This window comes from Bicyclus anynana, chromosome 2 (genome assembly GCF_947172395.1).
Source record: "Bicyclus anynana chromosome 2, ilBicAnyn1.1, whole genome shotgun sequence".
NCBI lineage: Eukaryota > Metazoa > Arthropoda > Insecta > Lepidoptera > Nymphalidae > Bicyclus > Bicyclus anynana.
In genome coordinates this window covers 15,200,685-15,225,344 of record NC_069084.1, presented here as the reverse complement: position 1 = coordinate 15,225,344, position 24,660 = coordinate 15,200,685, and the positions used below count along the sequence as shown (strand labels likewise).

At 36.7% G+C, this 24,660-nt stretch overlaps 1 protein-coding gene across 2 annotated transcripts in view; it reads right to left on the bottom strand.

Moving 5' to 3' along the window:
• The window catches only part of LOC112049105 (calbindin-32), a 97,165-nt gene that overhangs the window by 60,227 nt on the left and 12,278 nt on the right, over positions 1-24,660 (bottom strand). For both annotated transcript variants that reach the window (XM_052887628.1, XM_052887632.1), the window contains exon 2: positions 2,194-2,607. In XM_052887628.1, the coding sequence (XP_052743588.1) occupies positions 2,194-2,344 (151 nt within the window). In that variant the 5' untranslated portion in view covers positions 2,345-2,607. The remainder of the gene's footprint in view (positions 1-2,193; positions 2,608-24,660) is intronic.

The window sequence follows — 24,660 nt, the reverse complement described above, 5'->3', positions numbered from 1 at the left end:
GAAATCCGAGCTGTATTCGCCGGACGCACACAAACAACCACCACGATTGTCTGTGAATAAACACCATATCCGTGTCCGTGAGCTAGGGATGTGACGCAATCCTTCGATTAATTATGATTAAATTAAAAAAAATTATACCACCTCTTCGAGTATAATTTTAGATTTTAAAAAGAATAGGGATGATAAGTGTTTTTTTTAATTGTATATGATTTAAAAGTATGCTAATAGCAATTTTGTAAAAGTAATATCTGCGATTGTTACTTTCGGAGCTACAGGGATTTAAAGGGTCATATTTGCGGCGCTGGCACGAATCCCTAAAAAATTTGTTTGAATTGAATTATATGTATATTTATATTCTATAGAGGAAAAAATATTAAGTACCTACTTAATAGAGAAAGTGCATATGTTCACTTACACATTTTATTACACACACCAGAATATATTTCCATGTAACAAGTACAAAACATACTACCATGCGATTAAACGGTTGCAACTTGACAATAGTACAGAAAAATAAACAAAAATATACTTATTTTAAAAATGTCTACTTGGCGCATCCCTAAATTTTTCATCTTTCCGTTTTGTTGGGCACGTTTGCTGTTCACAAAGAATATATTTCTATGAACGGAAAATAAACACAACTGACGCTCTGTGTTTGATATATATTTTGCGCAAATAATCATACCTGCGGCTTGCTTATTTCTTTATGGTGCTTGAATCATCATTTTGAGAGAAAGAACATATTTTGAGCTACATTTTTGTAGTATTAGACCTTTTTGTGCTGGAACTCATCCGAGGAAGTACTAATGACTTGAGTTTCTTCTACCGGCAAACATTGCTGTGGCAACTGATACACAACCCATAGTTTGATCATTTTGAGAGAAAGATCATTATTAAACTACATTTTTGGTCTACTACTAGTGGTCACAACTCGTCCGGGGACGTACTAATGACATGCTTTTTTTTGGCGTCTGGGTGACGTCAGATATCGGGCATCGTATAGAAGTATTGCTGTGATAAAACGTAGGCGTTCACATATCCGCATCGTTCAAATCGGACCCATCGCATCAAATGGATTTCTTTACGGTAGAAAATCCGTTCGATGCGATCCGTACGCTGGAGATCAGTGGACGCCCTTGCATGAATTTCTATAAACTTCTATAAACTACAATCCGTTTGTGGACGTCTACCAATAGGTGATGGTTTGCCACTTAGCTGGCCGTAAAAAACGGAGCTTCTTGGAGTTATTGAAGCTTTAAATGCATACAATACCTGTCTACGTTTATTAGCAAACATTCTTCTTTTTACAGTCATCAAGCAAGCTTGTTTATAATAAAGTATTAACTGGGCAACTTTAAAGAGTACTGTGAAGTTAAAATATTTACATAACACATTTGCAAGCTACCAGATTTTCGAATCAGACTAAGCTTTTTAAAAGCTCATATCCATTATCGTGTCCGTTCACTGCTATTTGGCTTTAATCTAGAAATGCAATGCGCGCACGATGTGTTGTGGCCAATCATACAAAGTAAATAAATACTAGAAATGAATATGGAAAAACTGATCGAGAAAATAACATTTAATTGAAAATGTTTCAGTAGCTTTTATATATCTATCGCCTTTAGGTTTTTAATACATTAAAAGACCTTTGGATCTACAGTTTAAAAATACAGATTTATTTGGGTATACCTACCTTGCATTGGATATCACGATATGCCGTTACTTCCGGTCATTATCATTAACACCCTCAGACCAATTACATAAGGACATGTCTCGTAAGACGTTATTTTTCTGTCAAAGTATATAATCAACGATCTAATGCGATTATAAAAACTGTCTTTATAAAATCGGTGTTTCATAGTTGTAATCGTATTCGTCGGTTAAAGAGCTCTGTAAAAAGTTTTGTGTAGTTGAATGGTGTAAAAAACTTTTATCTAGTTTTCCTCATAAAATGACAGACAATTTTATTCGTGAATTTAGGTGCGATACTAGTCCTTATATAATTAGTCTGAGTTAACACCTGATCGTGGCTGTACATACTATTTTAACATTATTGTCCCAATCAAGCGAAGCTGCATTGGGTCTAAGCTCTATATACTGTTTCCTCATAAGGAGACGTGGCCCTGTAGTAAACCTGACAATAATGATGTGGTATATTTTGAAAATATGTATCTTTATCCAAAAATAACTCACCGTCTCTATCGTAGTGACTCCAGACTTCCATAAATTGGTTGGCCGATAGTTTCTTCAGTTCCCTAGAATCCGGGTCCCGGAATTGTCTCATAAAGTTCGAAGCTCGCTCCAGATTGAATTTTTTCGCTGACGACGGCGATTCGCAACTCATTTTACCGAACTTTACTATTATGCTTTCACAAAATACTCGATATTTCGAACTATCGACAAATAACAATCACTATTGCTCAAACTTTGTTTGATTTATTTAATTGGAATATGAAAAATACATTTATTTGTTTTGTATATATTAAAATATTTGTGTGTATAAATAAATAATTTGGCTTCTATTTATTGTCTTTGAGTTTATTAAATTTTGTATTTTGTTTATTGATTCCTGATAATTTGTATTGCAGAGTGTTCTTCTATGTACATCTGAAACAAATGAAAAATAACAATCAAATTAAGAAATTCCTCCTTTTAAAAATCAGTTAGAAATAAGTTTATTTAACTGTAACTTAGCAAAGTAGGTAACTAGATTTTAAAGCCAATTTAGCAGATTTCGTCCGTGGGGTCCTATGCTTTTGCGGGGTCATCTCTGCAGTACCTTGGGAACCCATTTTTATTATTCTTTGATAAGTTATCTTATTTGCTATCTCACCTGATGACGATGCAATTTAATATGGAAGCAGGCTTGCTTGAAAGAGGTAGAATTTTTATTTATTCATTACAAGTTAGCCCAGTCTAAGATGGAAGCGCACTAAGTTTAACCTTATAAGAGAAGGATGAAAATCCACACCCCTTTCGGTTTCTACACGACATCGTACCGGAACGCTAAGTTGCTTGGCGGTACTATTTGCCGGTAGGGTGGTAACTAGCCACGGCCGATGTCTACCGCCAGACCAGTCCTCAGTCAAATTAGGAAATATAAAATCCTAAATTGACCCCAGAGAGAGATGCCCAGGGCATCGAACCGAGGACCTCTCTGTTGAGATCCACATAGCTTGACAAATTCGTAACCGATGGCTCGATTCCATTCCTTTCCCCCTGTCGCCCGCATATCACGGGAGTGTCATCCACAAACTTGCCAAGCTATACCAACTGCGCCAGGTCGTCAAAACCTACCCTGAATCAGATTACTAAAAGTCACATTGCCTATTAATTCACGATAATATAATTCAGAAGTTTTCAGATAAACATGAAAATCTTGGCGCAATAAATAAAGCTGGGACGAGATAAAGTTTGTCAATAACACTCATGTATATCCAGTTGATTGCTGTTGATAAAGTTTTGTAGTTACGCAGGTTTGGCTGGAGGATGTTGGAACTTCAAGTCAAGGTCTTGTCCTTGGTACTGTTGTTTACTTGTTTTGGACTAAAATCCTGCGATGGCCAGACATTCCTACAATATATTTTTTTAAAGGCTGAAACTATCTAATCAAATTAAAGTATTGTCAGCCAAACATAGGCTGCATTTTATCCCTAAAATAAAATAAAAATAGGGGTTTGAAGTTTGCATGGAAAGTCGTCCATTTTTAACCGACCGAAAAGGAGGAGTTACAGATATAAAAATTTGTGTTTTAAAATTAATATTAAAAATAATTACGAAATGTATAATGTGATTTAAGAATACAATGATTTCCACGCGGAAGAAGTCGCTGGCGTCCGCTAGTTGTAAATATACCAGTATTATTTGCTTAGGTACAGCGTTACCCTATATAATGTAGGATCGAGAGAATTTTATTTTACACCAGCAAAGAAATTACACCAGCAAACATACCCATCAGACCGGAACATGGAAATGCTAATAAATGCCCCAAGAAATAGAAATAACCATAGTGGTAGTGTTTCCCCAGATCACCTCTGTCACAAATCTCTGTCACAAACCTAGGAATTCTTGTAAAGCATTCGCAACTACAACAAAAAGCTTCTTTTTCATCTTATTTTCTTTATAAGATGAAGATTTTCATAAACCTGCTAGATTGGAGAGATTCTACTCATAAATTTGTCTTTTATAGACAAAGTTTTATTTGGGAATACGGGGAAAACTTGTCGCTGAAGGATGTTGGAATAATAAAGAGAAAGTCAAGGTCGCCCGGGAAACACGAGGTTCGTATTTAATTGTATACTTTATCAAAAAATCTCACGCAATTATTTACCTTGTACTTACCTACAGTTTCTAAATTATTATTAATTTAATTTTATGTAAGCATTTTTCTTTGAACGTATTATTAAATTTCTTATTATACATTTTTTTCATTCTATACAAGTTTTTTAATCTGTAATATATTCGAAAATATTCATTTAAATCATATGCTGTACAGGGCCATATAAATCTATATCAAATCACTCAACCCCTCTCCCAGCGCGCGATGCGAGCAGCTGCGCGCCGCTTCGCAGTTTGGATAGTGTCACGTTGCAAGAACCATGACTAAGGGTCCCGTATGGGTTCGAGTGAGCCGTGTTTCATAATCAATTAATATGAATAACACTCACGATAGCTTAAATTCTAAAATAGTTGTCTTATTTCGCCATTAGTATTTTTTTTTTAATTCTTAACAAGTTAGCCCTTGACTACAATCTCACCTGATGGTAAGTGATGATGCAGTCTAAGATGGAAGCGGGCTAACTTGTTTAGGAGGAGCATGAAAATCCATACCCCTTTCGGTTTCTACACGGCATCGTACCGGAACGCTAAATCGCTTGTCGGTACGTCTTTGTCGGTAGGGTGGTAACTAGCCACGGCCGAAGCCTCCCACCAGCCAGACCTGGACAAATTAAGAAAATCTCAATCTGCCCAGCCGGGGATAGAACCCAGGACCTCCGTCTGAAAATCCACCGCGCTTACCACTGCGCCACGGAGGCCGTCGAAATTAGTGTTATTAAGTGTTTTTCAAATACCATGGGTACAGTGACAGTTGCCTTATAACGTTCATAATACATACTATTGTCGTGAATCGCGTCAAACTTTCAAGAGTGAAACGAACTGCCACCGTACCCATCCTATCTGAAAGACTCGCTAGTACTCAAATTGTGTAATTCCTACTCAAACCCCTTGCGTCCCACTGTTAACTACATCCCATTTGGCTCAACGTTGCTTAACTAGCACAATAAAGATCTGCGTTGTCGCAACAATGCCGCCAGCGGTTTAATTAATTACCCAACTACGAGTAATTTGTATCAAATTGTACCCCCAAAGAGAAAGTTCTCGCAGCCTGTTCGCAAGATCTGACAAAGTTTCACACGCGGCGCACGTTAGCTAATTTATTCCCGGGTTCTAGGTTCAGTAAGGTCAATATATCCAATGCCATCAGAAATTTAGTTTTATTTCAACACTAATAAAAATAAGCAAGTCTACCATTAATAATCGTTGCGATGAATCTAACGAGCCCAAGCTCGATGGAGTTACGTCGTTTAATTTCGGAGTTCCAATGTCCACCTTCTAGCTCCTTCATCAGACCTTGGTTACTGGTTACCATCTAGTATCAAAGTACTGGTCAAGACTAATTAAACGAGCACAAACTCGATGGGGTTACGTCGTTTAATTTCGGAGTTCCGATGGCCACCTTCTAGCTCCTTCATCAGATTCTGGTTACCATCTAGTATAAAAGTACTTGTCAAGATAAATTAAACGAGCACAAACACGATGGGGTTACGTCGTTTAATTATGGAGTTCCTGTGGCCACCTTCCAGATCCATCATCAGACCCTAGTTACAATCTAGTATCAAAGTACTGGTTAAGACGAATTAAACTAGTATAAACTCGATGGGGTTGATTTGTTTAATTATGGAGTTCCTGTGGCCACCTTCCAGCTCCATCATCAGACCCTGGTTACCATCTAGTATCAAAGTACTTGTCAAGATAAATTAAACGAGCACAAACTTGATGAGGTTGCCTCGTTTAATTATGGAGTTCCTGTGGCCAGCCTTCCAGCTCCATTATCAGAGCCTGGTTACCATCTAGTATCTAAGTACTCGTCAAGACAAATTAAAGGAGTACAAACTCGATAGGGTTGTTTAATTACGGAGAGCCACGGCCTCAGCTCCATCATCAGATCAGCTCTATGTCACAATAATATTGCATTGTCATCCAAGGAAAATTTCATCCCAATCGGAAACCGATTGTAAAATAAAAGGAAAATAATAATAATATTATTTTAAAAGTAAAGTCTATTAAATAAATTCAGGCCATAATTTTAATATGATTTCTTGGTTGTTCGATATTATCATGTATTTAAACAACTCAGCGTCAATTCTTGAAAATTTTCACCTCCTTCCTTATAATATAGTACTGCCGTACTATAATAGCCAATAGGGTGGTTAAAATTGAACGTAATTCCTTAACTTAGCCATAGAAAGCTTAGTGTAGTAGGTACATATAATTATTATGTAAATATTTCCTTGAAAGGATAATTCAAAAAATTTAAAATATTTAAAATCCCCTGAATGTCATGAAATTATTAATTACACTCTCGATCAAGTCATCAATATTATCTTTCAGTGAGCTTTCATTTGAGACCCCACTCGAGTGTATTTGCAGACATTCGGTTATTCTTTCACCCCCCACAATTTTTAAAAGGCTCAGACGATTTTCATCAAACATAATATCTTAGAACACTCGCACTTACAACTTTAATACAAAAAAACTAAATTGAAATCGCGTCATCCACGTCTAACTTTTTGCGTCGTGGGTTAAAAATCAACATTACTTCGAAATATCAATTTCGTCTCAACCAACTTTTATTGAAGGCTATTGTTAAAATATTATTAAATTAAGCACCTACAGTATAATAACTTGGCAACAAATTTAAATTTTCGCAACCCCAAAAGGGAAAGTTGTCTGAAGTTATCTGAAAGACAACAAAGTTGCTCTGACACGTGCCGTGCCGATGCCGGCCCGGAGCCATTTCATTCCCGCTGTTCTATTGAAATTTGAAACTGTACGTATTCTATAAATCTCTGGTTATACTTCTACAGCGCCGGCCCGAAGTAAATTTAAAAATGAAGCGAGATCCAATTATGGCGCCTCTCCTGTTTGTTCCTAATAATATGTAGATACCTTTACCAAATTATGAGCGTAAAGTAATAATGGAACGCGAAGATCTCGACCATACTCTGGGTTGACCAATAGAATATCAGTCGCAGTACCGTCTACGGTTGACTAGGATTATCATTTAGGCGCTCTCTAGGATTTGGCGCCTGGAGCGACTGCCCCGTTCGCCGTATGGACGGTCCGGCCCTGCTTCTATATTTTAAAGATCTTCCTGTTTATGGGATAATCTATGGATCTGCTAAACCTATTTGGAAAATTGTATATTTTATGCCCGTATACCTGCCCATATTTGCGTTACAGTTGAATCAACAACCGATATGAAATAACAGTTTCCGAAAAAATAGTGAGTGAGAATTAGTTAATTAATAAAACGTAAATAATCTATGCCAATCAAAAAAGTGACTCCAGATAACTTTACTTTTTGATATATATTCAACACAGGGAACCAATAAAACCACACTACGAGTATTTAGAAAATCCCCATTCAGTATGAACCAGATAAATAATCGTGATCCCCGCTTACAAATTATAAACCCTCAGTTTTTTATCACGCCAGCGCAGAACCCCGTCTTGTGGACCCTGGGGGCCCACCTGGACCATTATATAACCACCATCAATGGTCTAACTCTAAGCCATCGATATAAAATAAATCTCTCAGCCGCAACTAACTAAGAAACATCTTCAGAACTTTCTCTTACTCGTATACCTATATTATTTACGTGTAGTGTATTTCTAGCAAAGTTTTACAACTGTCTACCATTTTTCTAAGACTCTTTCGAGTCTTTCTGTGTACATTTTGTTAGTACAAAGAGAACTATCGTATACACTGGCCGGACGTCCGCAGGGCGCTGTGTGGACTAGCACCATTGTGTTCCTACAATTGAATTTGATTCGAGAAAATACCTATTCTCAACGTAAATGTAGCGTTGTATTTTCTTGTACAAATATTTTTGTGGTTTTACTGAAAGAAGTTTTTTTAACTATGCTAGAGGTCTGCAATTATTCCTATGGTGGAACGCATTTACAAATTAAAAGCTGTATTCGCTGTTTTTATACTCCAAAAAAAAGTCCTCTGCTTCTTTGCGTACTCGTACAAGTCATAAGCAAAGGCCGAAACAGAGATGGGCGGACGAAATATGACAGGTGTACAAAATCTGCAAGAGATCGAGAATTATGGAAAAGCTTAGAGGAGGCCTTTTTCAGGGATCAAGGGGGATCAGATCAATCAGGCAAACTCTGAATAAAAGCTCTTATTATTATTATTATTCGTTGTCTCCCTACCACGATGTGATATGTGTGATACAACGAATTTGCATTAAATTACATGTTGGTAAGTTTCACCATCTTTATCTACCCCCTAACAGAGATAAAGAGGCAATCAAACGACCATTCTAGTAATCTTCTTAGAAATCTTAGAGCATCTTAACTTCAAAGCTTAGATCATCGCCGAAAGGTTGCCTGCCTTTCGGTGTTCTACAAGATATATTTCGGGGGGTGCGCTCAGGAACTGTTCGATCTTGTGCCACCTTCGCCCTTTTACCACAGGGCTGCAAGGCATCGCAGAGATCTGCACCGCTACGTTGTCGAAATCCCTCGGACGCGTACTAAGCGGTTTAGTTCCTCTTTCCTTATACGCACTGCAAAGATGTGGAATGCTCTCCCAGCTTCAGTTTTCCCCACCACCTACAATATGGGTATTTTCGAGTCCAGTGAATAGGCATCTTCTAGGCAAGCGTTCCACCATAGGCTGCATCATAGCATACCATCAGGCATGATTGCAGCTAAGCACTTGCTTATTCAGAAAAAAATAATAATAATAATTGTCTAATATACCAGTACCTACCTACAAATATTTTATACTAATGTTACATGACTACAAAATCACCGCAAAAAGTGATCCTTAAGATACTCCACTGAGCGCACACATCTACAATTTTGTGTTTACTTACATTATGATTTATATTCATGTGTACAAGTTTTGACAGTTTCTGAACACACAACCCGACATTGTATACAATATATTTTTTAATAACTTTCGTTGTTTACAATGCGACTAAACGAAATTAAGACAGTCACTTTTGTGCGCCTCTGTTTCGACGGGTTAGAGACATATCTACTATTATAAAATCTTTGTTTTGGTACCTAGATTTATCAAAAATTTTCATAAATTTATTAGATTTTTCATAACTTTCCACTATAGTTAAACGTATGTACACTGAAAACTGCAATTGAATTAAAAACATTGTCGAAATCAAATATTTATTTTACTCTTCGTAATGAACTTGTAATTGATCTCATTAGCGGCTGTTGTTATGAAAGGGTTTCGCGGATTATGTCTTCAAAGGGTAATTGCGCAAGTCGTTTGAGCCGACGGTTTTATTTTAGACTTCTTGAACCGGCTTTGTAAGTGACACTGGGACTGAGTGAGAATTCTTTCATTTTTTCGTTTGTAATTTTAAGTTTCTTGGATTATTTTACTACTTTTTTTCTATCGTTACGAAAATGGTTAATCTTCCAGTGAAAGTCCTATGTAAATCACATCTGCCGTTCTTGAGATTAACCAGGAGATACGACAGTCAAGGCGACAAAAATTTAAAAAAAATGTTGGTGTTTTAGTATCGTGAAAATGACTATAAGCACATAATGAAAACACAATTCACAATTCAATTTTATGTACCCAAGACTTAAGTAATTAAGTATATCTGTATTGATAGATAAATCGGTATGAAGCCGTGATAGCCCAGTGGATATGACCTCTGCCTCCGATTCCGAAGGGTGTGGGTTCGAATCCGGTCCGGGGATGCACCTCCAATTTTTCAGTTGTGTGCATTTTAAGAAAATAAATATCACGTGTTTCAAACAGTGAACGAAAACATTTTGAGGAGACCTGCACACTGGAGAATTTTTTTAATTCTCTGCGTGTGTGAAGTCTGCCAATCCGCATTGGCCTAGCCCAGGGTAGGCGAACCTTTATGCATCAACGTGCCATTTTTTCTAAAAAATGTTTAATGGGGTCATTGGCGTGCCATCAAATAATTTTGACTTTCTGATTATTTGGAGAATAACAATAATAAATACTATCAAAACTCTTTATGAAATAAAGTAAACAAAAGAGGTACATTTTGGAATGTTTTTATTACACGCATAAATTAAATTATTGTAAAATTAGTGTGACTTCTGTTGCTGCAGGTTAGATGACAAATAATTTATGTCAAATACCTACTTTACACATGTTTTATGATCGGCGACGTGCCCAAAATATTGTGTCGCGTGCCATCAATGGCACGCGTGCCATTGGTTCGCCTACCCTGGCCTAGCCCCTCTCATTCTAAGAGGACACTCGAGCTCAGCAGTGAGCCGAATATGGGTTGATAACTATACGTTTCATATATTTCAAGTTTCAAGGATAGAGCTCATGTGGAGACATAAACGTAACGTCATGTAATATTGACGGTAATGAAGAATTGATGACCGTTTTATTGATTTGGTATAAAAATGCTTTCGTAACTCATTCTGAGTGCCTTCTATTGTGTCTTAAATTAGAACCAAATCTATATTTAAGCGAATATAAACCGAATGTCTGTGCTTTGAATAAAATTAACAAAAAATTAGATTGAGCGAGAGAAAATGCAGTTTTATAAGTTTTCTTTACTTATAAAACTGCATGAACCGATCAGAGTAATCAAAGTTTAGGGTAAAATGTAGGCCGTTTCTATCAAGATTAAATCACCATCATACATAGTTCAGTGGCATGTTCTCCATAGATGCAGAACATGCTACTGAAAATGCAGTGCCTACCCTGAGGAGTCATTACGAACCGGCACTGTAGAGGGAATTCTTCATTTTGTAACCAAATTGTACATACAGTGCATACCCTAGTTACTCACCCTGTGCACGTCCACTGATACATACATACATAAAAAAAACAAAAGTGTCTGTCTGTGATTTCAAAATAACCGTTTTCGCACGTGTCTATAGTTATTTATTATATATTATTTATATAGTACTATTACCCCTTACCCCTCCTATTCTAAGAGGAGACTCGAGCTCAGTAGTGAGCCGAATATGGGTTGATATCGATCGATCGATCGATGGCCAATTTTCAGCTCTGTATCTGTAATGTGTACCTATAATTTGGACCCAAAATTGTTTGGAGACTGGGCTTCTGTATAATACCCGTTTAGTGGCTAAACTAGCCAACATTTTGCTATGGCGAAACTATTTAGGACATAATATTATATGTTTTGCTCTGAAAAAAACCTTTACTAACTGGTCCATTAAAAAATAACCACTTTCGTAACAAAAATACCATGTCATTTATTTCAAATAAACATTTCTCTTTTAAAATATAAGCTGCTTATGTCAAAGAAATAAGCAAAAAGTAAAGTATTTCACGTCAAGACCTGCCACGATAAGCGGCTCTCATGTCGCGACTCGTTTTAACTTTTAAATCGGCAAAGAAATAAAAAAAGCAAACGCCCCGCGGTTTTACTCATTAAGTTCCCGTTCCCGTGGGAATACGGAAATAAAATATAGCCTATGTTACTCGGTGAAGTTGTAACTTTCAATCAAAACTGGTCAGACCAGAAGATAGTTGTTCCGATAGTCGTGTCAGTCAATGGTCTTATAGCGAAAAGCTTTGACTAAAACCATAAGAAACTTTCGCTTATCTGCTGGATTAAGGGTCGGATACAGAAGGCAGTGATTCTTGAGACGGCGCGTATTGTGAGGAGGTTCCTCACTCTGAAGCCCTGACCACCGGTTGCTTGGGCACGAAAAGAAAATTCAACCGTCCCGTAGAAGATGTGCTGAATTTTTTTAAAAAAGTAAGTTTGTATTTTATTAACGTTGTTAAAAAATTAAAAAAAGGGCAAATAAATAAATGAGAGACATTAAAATTACGTCCTAATTAGATGAAACTATTTAGAAGAATAGCTTTTAAACATTGTACAGATTTGATGACGAGTCATCAAATCATATATTATTCTTAGATAATTGTGATGTGTGGCATAATGTAGCAATAATGATATTTCCTTTCTTTCTTTCTTTCACTTTTGGTTACATTATTGGAGTTCTAGGAAAAATTCCCATTTTTTTTGAAAATATATCATAGTCTATCGTACTCAGGGATAGTGTGTGTAGGTTCCCAACAATGAAAGAATTTTTCAAATCGGTTCAGTAGTTTAGTAGTTCAGAGCCTTATATACAAACACAAAAACGCTCAAAAAATCATGAGCCGTATATAGATTTCTTGAAAAAAAAAACCCAAAGCCCAACGCAGGAATCGAACCGTACTATACAATCATATACCAATTAAATGCGTTCTACTGAAAAGGTCTCTATAAATATTAGCTAGGGTAGCGTCCAATTATCTCTGATATAGAACCAACTTGGGACCCAGTAGGTATGTTTGTTTGATAAGACGCTCAATTAAGGGTCTTAATTATATCGCTTTTGTCTGTGCCTCTACGGAGGAATAGCGGAATTCTGTCGTTAATAATACCTACTTGGTTTGTAATTCCCTATAATGTTTTAGTATGTTCCTACTTACTTATGAAACTACAGAAAATGATGATGGTAGCTTAGGTTAGGTAGGTTTTCATTCAATACTTTTAACAGACTCAGAAGTGGATCACAAAAATAAAAAAACCAATTTCGAACAAAGGTCAAAATTCACAATATTTATCAGGACAACTTAAACGAATCAAACTGTAACCAAAATAAGACACTAGAATGGAAGAGAATGATCTTGAGTGGAGTCACGCACTTGTGAGTGTTGTGTGTAGGGCGGAATTGAAGACAATATTCTTGCCACCATTAAACGTGGGCATGATTTGTATAGTTATTTGAGTTAGATGAGTTAGCTTGAGTTCCTGTATTCTTTCTCAATAAAAACTCGATGTAAACTTTCAAATACCTCTACCCTACCTCTACCATACCCTTATCTACCTACCTACCCTACTCTACCCCTACCACTTTAATTTTCTAAATTGTTTCTGTCATAAGAACTTTCTCCTGACAATAACAAACACATCAAAAAAAATAGTGAAATCAGTCCAGCCGTTCACGCGTGATGACGTGACCAAGGAATATATGGATTCATTTTTATATAGAAGATTGTAATTTAAGAAAAAAAAATATGTTTAACTTGGAGGTAAATTAATAAAAGTAATCTAGAATTTTGCAAGTTAAGGTATTGCATATTTTAGTAAGTATTTCAATTTTACCAAACCCCTTTAGTAAAAGCTATTAGAATGAAATGGGCAATGTTACCACATCTGCAAAGCTCATCGTGCGCTCAATGGCCATTATGTAACTCTAATCGAGTCTTAACTGTTATAATATTACCTACTAGAGCGAGCGCCTGCAACAACCAGATCTACCACATTTTGTGAAGGCTGAGAGTTTTGTCAGCCCATGCGTTTTAATGTATAGTATGCGCGTTATCATCTGAGTCGTCCGGTCATAAAAGTCAAAAAAGATAGGAATGTGCAGCGCGCCTACCTGCGCACCCTAATTATCGATAAACGGCTACCTGCGCACGTGCTAATGATGAGTCAATAATGATTTGGACGATTCTGATTGGTCGGTTTCTAATGTAATTGCATTGCGTATTTTTTTTGCTATAAATGTGTTTACTGCAATTAAATAAATACATTCATGTGTTACTCGTTGCGCACTATGGATACTTTATTTTCTAACGTTGATCTGAAGAAATTACATGGCGATATTAGCCCTCAAGCTCGAACACTGATTCACAACGTATTCCTGTTTCTCAATGAATTGAAAAGTGATCCGAATAAAGTGGCTTCTCTAAATTTCAACAAACCACGTGAAATGGCCGCATTTGTTTGTGGTGTGAGCAGAGCGACAGTGGACCGAATCAAGACGGAAGTATCACAATCAGGCAGTACCTGTATACCAAGAACAAATTTTAAGAAACCACAAACCGTCACTAATATTGACGATTTTGATAAAAGTGTGTTGAAGCGAACTGTAGCTTCATTTTATGAGAATGGAGAGTATCCATCCGTGGCGAAAATTTTAGAAAAATTCCGTGAACAATTACCCGATTTTAAATGCGGCAACACTTCAATGAGAATACTACTGAAGGAGGTTGGGTTCCAGTATAAGAAAAATAGCGAAGGACGTAAATATTTAATGGAAAGAACTGATATTGTTTGTGCTAGAATGGACTTTTTAAGGAAATTGGATTTACTTAGAAGAACTAACGATCAGCGACCACGTTTCTATCTAGACGAAACATGGATTAATCAAAACCATGCAAGAAAGAGGATGTGGCTTGGAAGCAACGATGAAGGAGGTTTCAAGAATCAGCCTGTGGGAAAAGGCCAAAGATTAATAGTTTGCCATGCGGGTTCTGCAAGGACTGGCTTCGTTCCAGATGCGAAGCTAATATTTAAAGCGGTGAAATCAAAGGATGCTGATTACCACACAGAAATGGATGGCGAAACATATATGGCATGGTTTTCCGAATTCCTGAATCTACTTGAAGAGCCCTCAGTTATAATTGTCGATAACGCAAGCTATCATTCGATACAGTTGGAAAAGATACCCACAAGAAACACGAGGAAAGCTGAAATTCAAGAATGGTTGACAAAGAAAAAGATTCCATATTCCAGCAACGAAATTATTGAAGAATTAATAAGAAAAGTAAAAGCCAGTAACCCGCAGAAGGTCTACGCTTTAGACCATCTGGCAAATGAACGAGGTCATGAAGTAATAAGGCTCCCTCCATATCACTGTCAATATAACCCAATAGAATTAATTTGGGCACAAGTAAAGGGAGAAGTTGCGAAGAATAATAATACCTTCAAGATAGCAGATGTCGAAAATCACCTCCACCGAGCCATAGAAAATGTCACACGAGAAGACTGGGCCAAATGTGTTAGGCATGCCGAAGAACTTCAAAACAAAAATTTACAAAAAGCTCTAATTAGAGATCACGCGCCGCTTATAATAAATTTGGCAGAAGACGAAGATTCTGATGATGAAGACTCAGATGAAGATTAATTTTATTTAGTTAATAATTATATAATATGAAATATGTATTATATTAAATCAAATATTGTTAATTTTTTTAATTTTGTGAACAAGATACGATAATAAACTTTACTTATCGATAATATGTCTTTCATTGTTACACCCTTCACTAGACGGCTCCATAAGACCCATAAGTGCAAGCGAGATAGATATAGAGAAATGATTTATGGCCCTAAGACTCAGTTGTTAACGCGCGTACTATAGGAAAGTAGGTACCTACGGTAGCAAAGATGGTGATTGAACCGAGGTAGCTTTGGAAGGAATCAAGTTTCAAGGGTGAATCTTAATTGTATATAAGTATAAAACGTATTTTTTTTAATTTTATACAGAATTATCGTGACGAATCATGGCCCAGTGACTAGGCTCTTAGCTTCGTGACAACCCATCGTTGGAGACTCTAACGGCCATATTTATAAACATCGATTAGGATTTAAATCTCAATTTCCTTCAAAATAAAGTGAATCTTATTTCTAAATAATACATAGAGTAAGTACACTTTTCTTTAAAGAAAATTGAGTTTTTAATTTTAATCTATGTTTATAAATATGAACGATAAAGTGTAATGTTTAATTTCAAAGGGTTTCTCAAATGCTAAGCAACAGGCATGGAGACATCGTTTTTCAAATTATTGCGATGAAAATATTTAAAAATAATACTTTATTTGGACGGTTGAGGGTTTGCCCCTTGAAACCATGCTGTCTTCAAAATCTACTGTAAGTTTAAACTCCATAATTGGCTACTTGTACTGTACCTACCGGCAGAAAAATACCGGCAAAACAGTAAACATCAAAACGACTACTGCGTTGAAATCGTCATCAATCCGCCATTATTACTTTATGTCATTTCATGGGAGGATTTGTATAATCGAAACTAGTTAAAAAAATTATTTTCTTTTATTTCCGCCAGTGTATGACAGATTCTGGGCTCCATACAATTTTGGATCTCCTTTTCAGCCTTTTAAGTATATCTGGTAATCACAGGCCCATAGTTAGGCGACACTCGTAATAACCCGTCTGAAAGGAACGTGTTCCAAGCGCGAGCATACGGATTAAGCGATCTCTATCTGTTTGGATTGCTCTGTGTTCTTAGGATTGAGTATAACTCAGAGATATGATAGATTGTAGTACTTTCGTCGATCTGTCCGTTTGGATTAAACGAACACGGGAAAAACTATGTGATTCATAAAACGTGTCTCTGTGTAATTGTATAGTCTGGCAAGTTCGTTGATGACACTCCCATGATATGCGGGCGACGGGGAGAAAAACTGCGCGGGTGTGAAATCGTGCGTGAGGGGAAGTGAGGTGCGTCAGGTGTGGGTTTTTCATTCATCGCTACACGCCCGGCCCGCTCCTGCATCGGGAGTGTTACGAAGTTGCCAAGCTATAGTATATAGTATATAGCTATGTATTTTGTCTTTTCAATTACGAAACATTGCTATTGCTAAATAATCTATAGTAGGTACTTCTGTATAGGGGATAATATTCTCTGGATTCAAAATTGGTTCCTACTGAACCAATTTTCAAAAAATCCTGTTATCACTAGAAAGATACGTTAATTCTGAGTGTCATAGAACTATGCGGTGAAACCGCGGGTCATCGACTAGTTTAATAATAAAAAAAAAGTAAAGTAAAAAAAAGGTAAAGCTTGTGAGGTTTTAGTGGGTAACTGATCCGAATTTGAAAATTCTTTTACACATTGAAAGCCACGTTATCTGTGAGGGTCATAGGTTAAATTTTATACATCCTTTGGGTACGGGAACTACTCAAGTGACACCGCGGGGCATCTTTTAATCTATGCTAATATTATAAAGCTGACGAGTTTGTTTGTTTGTTTGCTTGAACGCGCTAATCTCAGGAGCTACTGGTCCGATTTGAAAAATTATTTCAGTGTTAGATTTATATTATCCCCGTATTCCTACGGGAACGGGAACTACGCGGGTGAAACCGCGCGGAGTCAGCTAGTAAGTAATGAATTCAAATAATTAAAAAATCATGAACTCCACCTGGAAAGTAATGACAAATCCCGGATATAATTTACCCTTGTCACCTCCTTGTCACTTTCACAACTGAGTAGAATGACAGCTCGTAGGAAAGAGAACGATATTTACCAAGATACTGCTATCTCTATAGTCGCGATAGGATGAAAAAGAGATAGATATGTAGACAAACTTCTCGTGGCGTTGGCAAATCTGAATTCGCACCACGACATACTCGTATATCGTGAAGACATAATGACATATTGTCGACCAATAATACCGACGAACCAAAGAATTATTAATAATAATAATTGTTTATTCAAAGGTAAAAAAACACCCAGTATAAAATATACAAATAGAATATAAAAATAACAGATATTGCTAAATTACAATATTTGAAGCCAATCTACTCGTATGCTCAGTTACTTCCTATTAGGCTTCTGGTGCACTGAGAGCCAATGTTTGTAATTAAGAAGCTCTCTCTAGTCTTTTTTCTCATCACGAGATAGTATGTAGTGATGTCACAAATATTAGGTACACTGGTGACGTATGAAATCGGAAAAGCACATGGAAATGTAATAAAATAAAAAGAAAGAAAAATTGTTTATTCGACACATACACACACACACAGACACACACACACACACAATATCCAGAAGACATAGAAGACTCCAAATTAAAATAAAAGAACTAGAATGAAAAGATATAAATTAAACCAAAAGATGATGCATGTGGTATCAAAATGGTCACCACTCAGCATGTGCTGAGTGGTGACCATTGCATTGCATTGCATTGCTGTGCATTGCATCCACAACCAGGGGCGTAGCTATCGCCGTATTAGCCGTATCAATGATACGGGGCCCCCGGACTACAGGGCCTCTTACGTGTAAAAGCAAAACCTTGTAAAATGTAATCCACAATCTCACTGAATCTGGTACTTTCTAGATAACAAAAAACTGCCTATAGAGTTTAATTTTCCCAGAGTTTAATTTTCCCAGAAAGCGTGCGCCCAAATATACGAGATCTTACGAGTATCTAAGAAATGTTTACCCTACCTTTTCCTTTACGATCCAGACGATGACATGACGACCGCTTCTTCGCCGGCAAAGACGAGGTCCCCGATATCTAACGTCACCCGGACGTGGGCTTTCTAACTCACGATCTCGGGGGCGTCCGGACTGATTCACTCAGGTCACGGTTACACCCTCTCGAATGGCTTTCTAAGCCGAGGTCTGAGTCTCATAGGAGACGCCTTCAGAGAGCCGTTCCGTTCTCTATTTTTATTTCAGCCTTCGGGTCTCATCAGGCGATGCTTCTGCGCTCACACCCACATGGAGCTATCGGCACTTACTCAACACGAAAAAAAAAACCCTACATTTGGGCCTCCCAACTAATTTTGATACAAGGCCCTTCCAAAGCACGCTACGCCACTGTCCACCAGCGCAACGCTTCCGTGGAGCCATGTGGTTCTCATAGATAAGTAGTTTTGTTGTCGAATACTAAAATATTGTAGTAGGGATGCAGAAATTGGATCACATTTACCTACAAACCGTTTCCCGGGAGCTCCGATGTTAGCGCAAACATACTTATGCTTGTTTGTTGACAGAACGCGGGCGCGGCTATTTGTTATTGCTATTGATGATTTGTTTAATCTGTTACGCTTTACTCCCGAGATTGTTGTTATTTATAAATGCGGTGGTAATTCATGGATATTGTTGCGAAACTCAGACCAAAAACCTTTTAGACTACAAGCCCTTGAACAGAAATTACATGTGAAATGAACCAACATGAATAACGCTTATCTCTATCTTACTCACCACTGTACCGCTCAGAAATGACGGCATAGTGCTTAGAGTTATTTTCTGATATAGTAACAACCTTCTAAGCGTTATTCACGTTGGTTCATTTCACAGGTAATTTTAAAGCCTTGTAGTCTATTTGGATCGAAATCGGATCCAAATTCACCAACAAAATTGTCTGCCGTAAATATTTTACATCAACAAAAATACTTTGCGTCCTTACACTACACACAACTATATATTTGATTCGATATACACACACGTGTAATTTTTACACAGACTAAAAACACATCGCATAAAGACTTGATAAAGAAATATTCGATTACTTGATCGATGTTTTGCTTTTGCGGCTGAAGAATCGGTTATTATATTTCGATATTGTTTTGTAACAAACTTTTTTTTATTAAGTTAGAAATAAACTTTATATAATTAACTTACAAATGAAATGTAACTTCAGTAGTAAATTGTAACTTCTTTTCGTAAACTACAAGCTGTTGACCGTTTTTGTGCCATTCAATTACACAAACCGGCATTTTTAGGGAACTCTTTACGATTACAACAATGAAACATCGATTCTATAGAAACAGTTATATAAATGCGCTAGATCGTTGATCTTATACTATGACAGCGTTAACATCTAGCGAGGCAGGTCCCTGTATAATTCGTCTAAGTTGCGAAATAATGCTCTGATTATGCGAACGGGTATCGCGAATTGTGCGATTTACTCGGAAGTTATGGGCGTAAACAGGGTTTTCTGCGTAATGTTCAATTATAATTGAGAGACGGTCTTAAGTACCTACCTTGTAATGTATTGTGTGTACCTATTCTGTAATACTTCGTACACGAGGCGAATGGTTGCTAAAAATAACATTTTGAAAAACGCCCGGCAATTTTGAATGAGGTTAATGTATCAAATTGCTTCAGTGTAGTCATAGAATACACTTATTTATTTATTAATTATTTGGACCACCTACAAAAATATAAGTAAAAACAATTAAAAACTAGGGTATTGAAACACATATAACTTTAATTTAAGGTAGCAACATCATGTATAAAGTGTTGGTCGCACATTAAAAAAAAATAAAAAAGAAATTTACATAAAGGAGATGGTCCAAAATTGTATGGAGCCCAGGATCAGTCATTGTGCACTGGCGGAAATAATAGAAAATATTTTTATTGGTTATACAAATCTACGAATTCACTTTAATTCTTTCGAAATAATATTCATTCTCTCCCAAAAAATTCAACCATAATATGGCTGACGGATTGATGACGTTTTCAATGCAGTAGTCGATTTGATTTTCTTTGCTGTCAATTGTCATGTCATAGTTTCTTTATGGGCGCCATCTTGATATAACTCAAAAATTTGGGTTTTAATTTTATTTATTTCTTTATATTTAATTAGATTTATTCAGTTATTTAGATTTTAATAAAATCCTTGTATTTTTAAATTTTAATGATACGGGGTACAAGAGTGGACGTGAAATGGACCATCTCCTGTACACTAATTAACAAAAACAGAAAAAGAGAAAAAAAGCAACAATAAAAACAAAGAATTGATAAATAATTAAAAGAAAACTGTGACACATAGTTCCGAATTTTTTTTCACATTTTACGGAAGAAGAAATAAGAAACACTTTTCACATACCATCAGTTTAAAATGAATAATTTATTATAATAACACGAATCATAGAGAAGTTACAAAATATTACGACTACTTTTCCTTTTGCACTCGATACATTTTGTTTATTACCTGCAATTTCAATATCTACGAGAATGAAACCGTAGGGCATAAGGAAAACTCTTTCACTATAATTTCATTTCATTTTACTATCCAATTTGGTCACATTTTGAATCCTCGCCATCTTTTATGTACGAGAGCAGAATACGTAATAGAAGTTAGCAGTTAAATTGAAGCATCATTCAAGGCTCAACGTAATAAAAAAGTCGCCGTTGCATTATTCATGCAATCAAGTCGACGAATAACCCGGCGACATCGCGGAAATTATTCCTAAGGTACCGCCCACACAATTGTCAATAAAGTTTTTATTGTCAATAATATTAACTGTATGCGACCAATATTGTATGTGGGGCAGTATTCATCATAATCAACCCATATTCGGCTCACTGTCACGAGTCTCCTCTCAAAACAAGAGGGGTTAGACCTTAGTACACGCTGACTCAGAGCGGATTGACAGACTTCGCACAGGTGATATTCAATTTCTTAAAACGCACATAACTGAAAAGTTGGAAGTGCATGTCTCGGACCAGATTCGAACCTACGCTCTCCGAATCGAAGGCAGAGGTCATATCCACTGAGCTATCAAGTCTCTGATATTATGCTCTAAGACTCTGTGATGGCCTGGTCTTCATATATACCTACTTTTATACTAATATATTACAGAGGTAAAGTTTGAAATGTTTTAGGGGTAATCTCTGGATCTACTGAACCGATTTTGAAAATTCTTTTTCAAATTGCCCGTTATTAGTAAGTGTCGTAGGCTATTTTATTCCCGTATTCTTACGGGAACAAGAACTACGCAGGCGCCAGTTAGTAATATCATTATGAGGAAAAGTTTGTAGTATCGTAGGGGGTAATCTCTGGATCTTATCACGCTGCCTAACAAAGAACTGAACTCAAATCATCAAATACCCTTTTATTTATACTAACATTGTAATAATTTTACAAAATACCTCCTTTTTATAATAATATATTTATAATGAATTTAAATACCACTTGTATTCGATTAACTCGTAACACTATGGTCAATCTTTCAATCTTTCTTTTTATAAAATCCGTAAGGTCTTGTAGTCATAATATGTTCTGTCCAGTGGCGTAGCGTGCCGTGGAGAGGCCTTGTATCAAAATTAGTTGGAGGGCCCATTTATGAGCAGAAAATCCCGAAAAATCTCAAGTATTTGATTTACCGCAAAGTAAAACTGGTACCAAAATGTATCTAGAAACATACATACTACACAAAATGTAATTTTTTTGGTTCGAGTGTGGGAACATTTTACAAAGTTTTGCTTACACACTTGAGGGGCCCCTGCAATTCGGAGGCCCCGTATCAATTGATACAGCTGATACGACGGTAGCTACGCCCCTGGTTCTGCCTCTATTATTGACAATCTTATATTGTCAATAATGTTGTCTGTGTGTGTGTGGCTAGCCTAACATAATATTAGTGGCTTCGACATCGATTAGGTAAAATAATGAAGATAATGTGTTTATATTTCACATACGAGAGCACACAACGTTTCGTACCATAATTGGCATACCTGCGTAGTTAATACAGCGGGGAGTATATTATGGCTGTGGGTGACACAGGCAGACGAAGTTATTTTGTGATCTGATACTCGTGAACTTAATGGTATGTTTATTAGAATTGGAATTTTGGAAATTCTCAACGCTTTCCGCTGCTACGCGTGCAAAATATTATCCGTTTTGTTCCCGTTCTGATCCCGATGGGGATACGGAGATTATTTATTTATTTTTTATTTTATATATTTACTAGCGGACGCCCGCGACTTCGTCCGCGTGGAATTTAGTTTTTCACAAATCTCATATTCAGGTTATAATATATTTTAATACCAAATTTCAGCTAATTCAATTCAGAAGTCGAGGTGTGAAAGAGTAACAAACATTCATATCATGGCAATAGTTACCACCCAACCGATAAAGACGTACCGCCAAGCGATTCAGCGTTCCGACGAAATAGATTTTAATCTGGATTAACACATAAGCTACTTTTCATCCCGGAAAAATCCATGGTTCCCGCGGGGTTTATGAAAAACTGAATTTAGCGTCCGCTAGTATATAAGTACTAGCGGACGCCCGCGACTTCGTTCACCCTTAGACCTCTTTAATCCAGCCCTTACAGTAGTATCGCTGTAAAAATGGAGTAACTCCGTTTTCTCAATCATTTCCTTTCACTGCCCTGCTCCTATTGATCGTAGCGTGATGGAAAGGAAACTATAACCTGCCCAGGAGTATGAAGTATAATTGTACCAAGTTTCGTTAAAATTCATAGATTAGTTTTTATTTCTATTACGAACATACAGACAGACAGACAGATTGCATTTTTGGCATCAGTACCGATCAGTAATCACCCCCTGATAGTTATTTTGGAAGTATGTTTCATATACAGAATTGACCCCTCTACAGATTTATTATAATGACGGGATGTGTAATGTAACCCTATACATTCAGTTACGCAGCAAAAAAGCGAGCACCTGTTATCCGCATATTCGTGAAGTGGCTATAAACAAAGGGACACTTGATTTTAGGGGCGCGCTCCAACGATGTCGTAAAAAGAACTTTTCTCCAAGTGAATCTGAAATTCAGCCGCCCTTTGTTGCTTTAGCACTCCAATAAACGGGAAAATTTTCCATGAAACAAAAGTACAGAGGCGCCTTCGACTGTGACCTTCCTTTATTCCCGTTTTTCGTATTTGCATTCTCGTTCCCGAAGGTTCTACTGTCGGTGAGTGGTAATTTTATATCGACACCTTATAGCAACTATCGAGTTTCACGATCTTAGAGCAGATGCCGTGAGCTGAACGGTTGGCTTATATAAATAAGCCTGTTTGAATGAATCATAAAGTATTTGAATTTCATCGAATAAAATATTACCTATTAAAAATCAATTTAAAGGCGATTAAAGTCATGAAGTCATTTTTGAAGTCAGTTGATTTTTTTTTATAGTAATATTAATAGAGTCGAACGGGATGATGAATTCGGCTGAATATCTTTTTAATTTTTAAATTTTTCATGTAATATGTATACCTACTATAAGTTTCATCATCATCACCATCATGAAACTTAAAGTACATATTACACTTAAGTTTTTAAATTTTTATTTTTTTAATGTTCGGTGTACTATGGGCACGAATAATTAGGTTACAATCACAGAATCACGACGTTATTTTCGAGTAGATATAATTGGTTTAGCCCAGCCGTGATAGCCCAGTGGATATGACCTCTGCCTCCGATTTCGGAGGGTGTGGGTTCGAATCCGGTCCGGGGCATACACCTCCAACTTTTCAGTTGTGTGCGTTTTAAAAAAATTAATATCATGTGTCTCAAACGATGAAGGAAAAACATCGTTAGGAAACCTGCATAACAGAGAATTTTCTTAATTCTTTGCGGGTGTGAAGTCTGCCAATCCGCATTGGACCAGCGTGGTGGACTATTGGCCTAACCCCTCTCATTCTGAGAGAAGACTTGAGCTCAGCAGTGAGCCGAATATGGGTTGGTAATGATGATGATGATCACTTGTTCAACGCTTATATTATATGATAGATATAAACTTGATTCTACTTTCTACTACTAATTTGATTTACAGAAAATTCACTCCCGTTTTCCCCCTCACGAAATATGATAAACCAAAAAGCGTAAAATGTGTCGCTATCCACCTAATTTTAATGATTCTAATTAAAAGAACAAAGATTTTCATTCAAAATCCACTGGAAATAACTAAACACAGCGAAGTAATATTAGTATTATTACATTATTCTAAACGGAAACGCTTCAGTTGTATAATTCGATCTGATAAAATTGATACTGGCATACGTATGTCAGGAATTCCATATCAATAAG